The sequence below is a fragment of the Argentina silus genome (genome assembly GCF_951799395.1).
Source record: "Argentina silus genome assembly, chromosome: 17".
NCBI lineage: Eukaryota > Metazoa > Chordata > Actinopteri > Argentiniformes > Argentinidae > Argentina > Argentina silus.
Window position 1 is genome coordinate 15,687,740 of NC_139671.1, and position 2,500 is coordinate 15,690,239.

Genomic DNA, 2,500 nt, shown 5'->3' on the forward strand with positions numbered 1-2,500 from the left:
ACACTAAGGAGAATCCAGAAGCAGGAGGATGAATGTTTTGCATACGGCTGTCAAGAGACACTAGTTTTCATTGGACAAAGTTAGTCATTACAAATCCATACTCATATATTCAGGCTGTCAAGATTGTCAGATAGGAGATTGCTTTTTCTCCTAATGGTGTTGGACGTTCTGGTTGAGATTAACATTCACCTATCGCTCCCCTGTCTGTCTGCCTCCACACGTGTGTCTGCCTGCACCTCTAGTGTCCGTCTGAACGAGAGGAAACAGAGAGGCGTAGAGGACAACAAGAAGCTAGCCTACCTGATTGACATCAAGACCATTGCTATTGGTAAGCCTGGGTGGTGTGGTCTGCCGTGTGCCCTTTGAACCGAAGACCAAGGACTACTGTGCTGCTGGGAGATGTAGTTCTTCGGTTCAAGGTTAAGTCAAGGTTATTATGACCGTGCCAAAAATATCAGATGCTATAAGTTGATATTTATATAAAATATCCTTATCCAATATCCAATGGTGCTATTTGATGTCATGGCAAAATGTCTGTTATTAAAAGTGGCTGACAGACACATTCATTCTCTTGCCCGCCCCTCCTCCCCACTCTTATTTGCTGATAAAGAGCGTCTGACGCTTTAAAGGTGCTGACTTTCCACTTTTTTTGATGGATGATCCTCATTCATGTCCAGGCTCAAATACTGCTTATGGTATTGATTAGGTAAACGACATCCCCCCCCCCCCGCCTCTCTCCTCTCTACCCTCCCCGCTCTCCCCCCTGTGAGGGTAAGAACAGAGAGGTGTGATGAAGCAGACATATGCCCACCCCCCCCCCCACCTCATCACTGAGAATGCCTTTCAATTTGGCTGTGACCCCGTACAGGCAGGGCTGCCGAGGCTGAGGTGGTGTTGAGTGTGAAGCCTGGCCCAGTGTTGAGGCAGGCAGCTCCGAGGCTCGGCGCCATCTGCCGCTCCGCCTGCCTGCCCGCTCGCTCACCGCTCGCCGCGCCGGGCAGCCCTGTCCACTTCCTGCGCTAATTAAGTCCAGGCATGTCGGCTGCTGTCGCCTTTTTTTTCTATCAGGTGGTGAAAATGAGAAACAACCTCCATCCAATTTATTTCTCCCCTTGACTGACAAGAGCTTTTTCTTTTCTTTTTTTCTGTCTCTCTCTCTCTCTCTCTCTCTCTCTCTCCCCCCTTTCTACCCCCCCCCCCCCCCCCTCCTCCCCTCCCTCCCCTTCCCTCCCTAACCCTAACCCTCTCTGCCTGTTGTGTACTTAAAACCCGGTCTGTAAGTGTAAATTGGAAAATGGCTATTTAAACCGCGTCTCTCTCGCAGAAATAATTTGTGTTACGGAACAAAGGCAAAGCCATCCTTCTGGGACATGTGATTCATGAGAGAGTCATACAGTCAGAGAGTTGTTTGTTAGACTGAATGAATGAGTGGTGTTGTTGTTGTTGATGTTTACATTGCAGTATTATTGCCTTGTCATGGCTGCCTTTCTTTATTCTCTGAGCCCCTCACATTATTTCTCACAGTGTTCCTGTCTGTCTCTGTCAGGTGAACAGAACAGAGATGTAACATGTCTGTCGAGCATCATTTACAACCTCCTCCTCCATGTTCTCTCTCTCTCTCTCTCTCTCTCTCTCTCTCTCTCTCTCTCCATCCTCTGTGATTGCTATAGCTACAGGCACAGCCGTGGTAATCATCTCCTCTCTCTCTCCCTCTCTCTCTCTCTCTCCCTCTCTCTCCCTCTCTCTCTCTCTCTCTCTCTCTCTCTCTCTGTCTCTCAGTGGACCTGGCTGGCGGTTACAACCTGGGCACCATCAGTCACGACTCTAAGATTGACTGGCTGGAGCTCAACGAGACGGGGCACAAGCTGCTCTTCAGGGACAAGAAGCTGCGGGTGAGACTGCCCGGTGCTGCCAGCCCCAGAGCCCTAGAGCCCCAGAGCCGTGCCCGTTTGATGTTCTCGCCCCCGGGCAAAGGATGGCAAAGCATTTTAATTGGGAATCCCTAAGGGGGGGTGGGGGGGTAGGGGGGGGGGGGGGTCCAACCACTGAAAAGTGACTTGTTTTACTCATACGGTGAAGAGATGATCTTGAATATGTTACAGGAGGAGCTGGTAGGAATAGAACGGTAGTTTTGAGAGGTGCTGATGAGATGCTTGGTGATATGAGGCTCTCTTACACACACACACACACACACACACACACACACACACATTTCATTCGTTCTTCCTGCTCCACAATCAACCACATTATCTAACTGTCCTCCCCCCCCCCCCCCCCACAGCTCCACCTGTACGACATTGAGAGCGGGTTGAAGACCACCGTGTTGAGTTTCTGCTCCTACGTCCAGTGGGTCCCAGGCAGCGATGTGGTGGTGGGCCAGAACAGGGGCAACCTGTGCGTGTGGTACAACATCGACAGCCCAGAGAGGGTCACCATGTTCCCTCTCAGGGTGAGAGCACTGTGGTACACGCACGCACGCACACACACACACACACACACA

At 50.8% G+C, this 2,500-nt stretch overlaps 1 protein-coding gene across 1 annotated transcript in view; it reads left to right on the forward strand.

The window, feature by feature from the left end:
- ift172 (intraflagellar transport 172) overlaps positions 1–2,500 on the forward strand; it is a 37,464-nt gene that overhangs the window by 8,639 nt on the left and 26,325 nt on the right. The window contains exons 14-16 of the mRNA XM_083688351.1: positions 243–328; positions 1,780–1,892; positions 2,282–2,449. Of these exons, the coding sequence (XP_083544477.1) occupies positions 243–328; positions 1,780–1,892; positions 2,282–2,449 (367 nt within the window). The remainder of the gene's footprint in view (positions 1–242; positions 329–1,779; positions 1,893–2,281; positions 2,450–2,500) is intronic.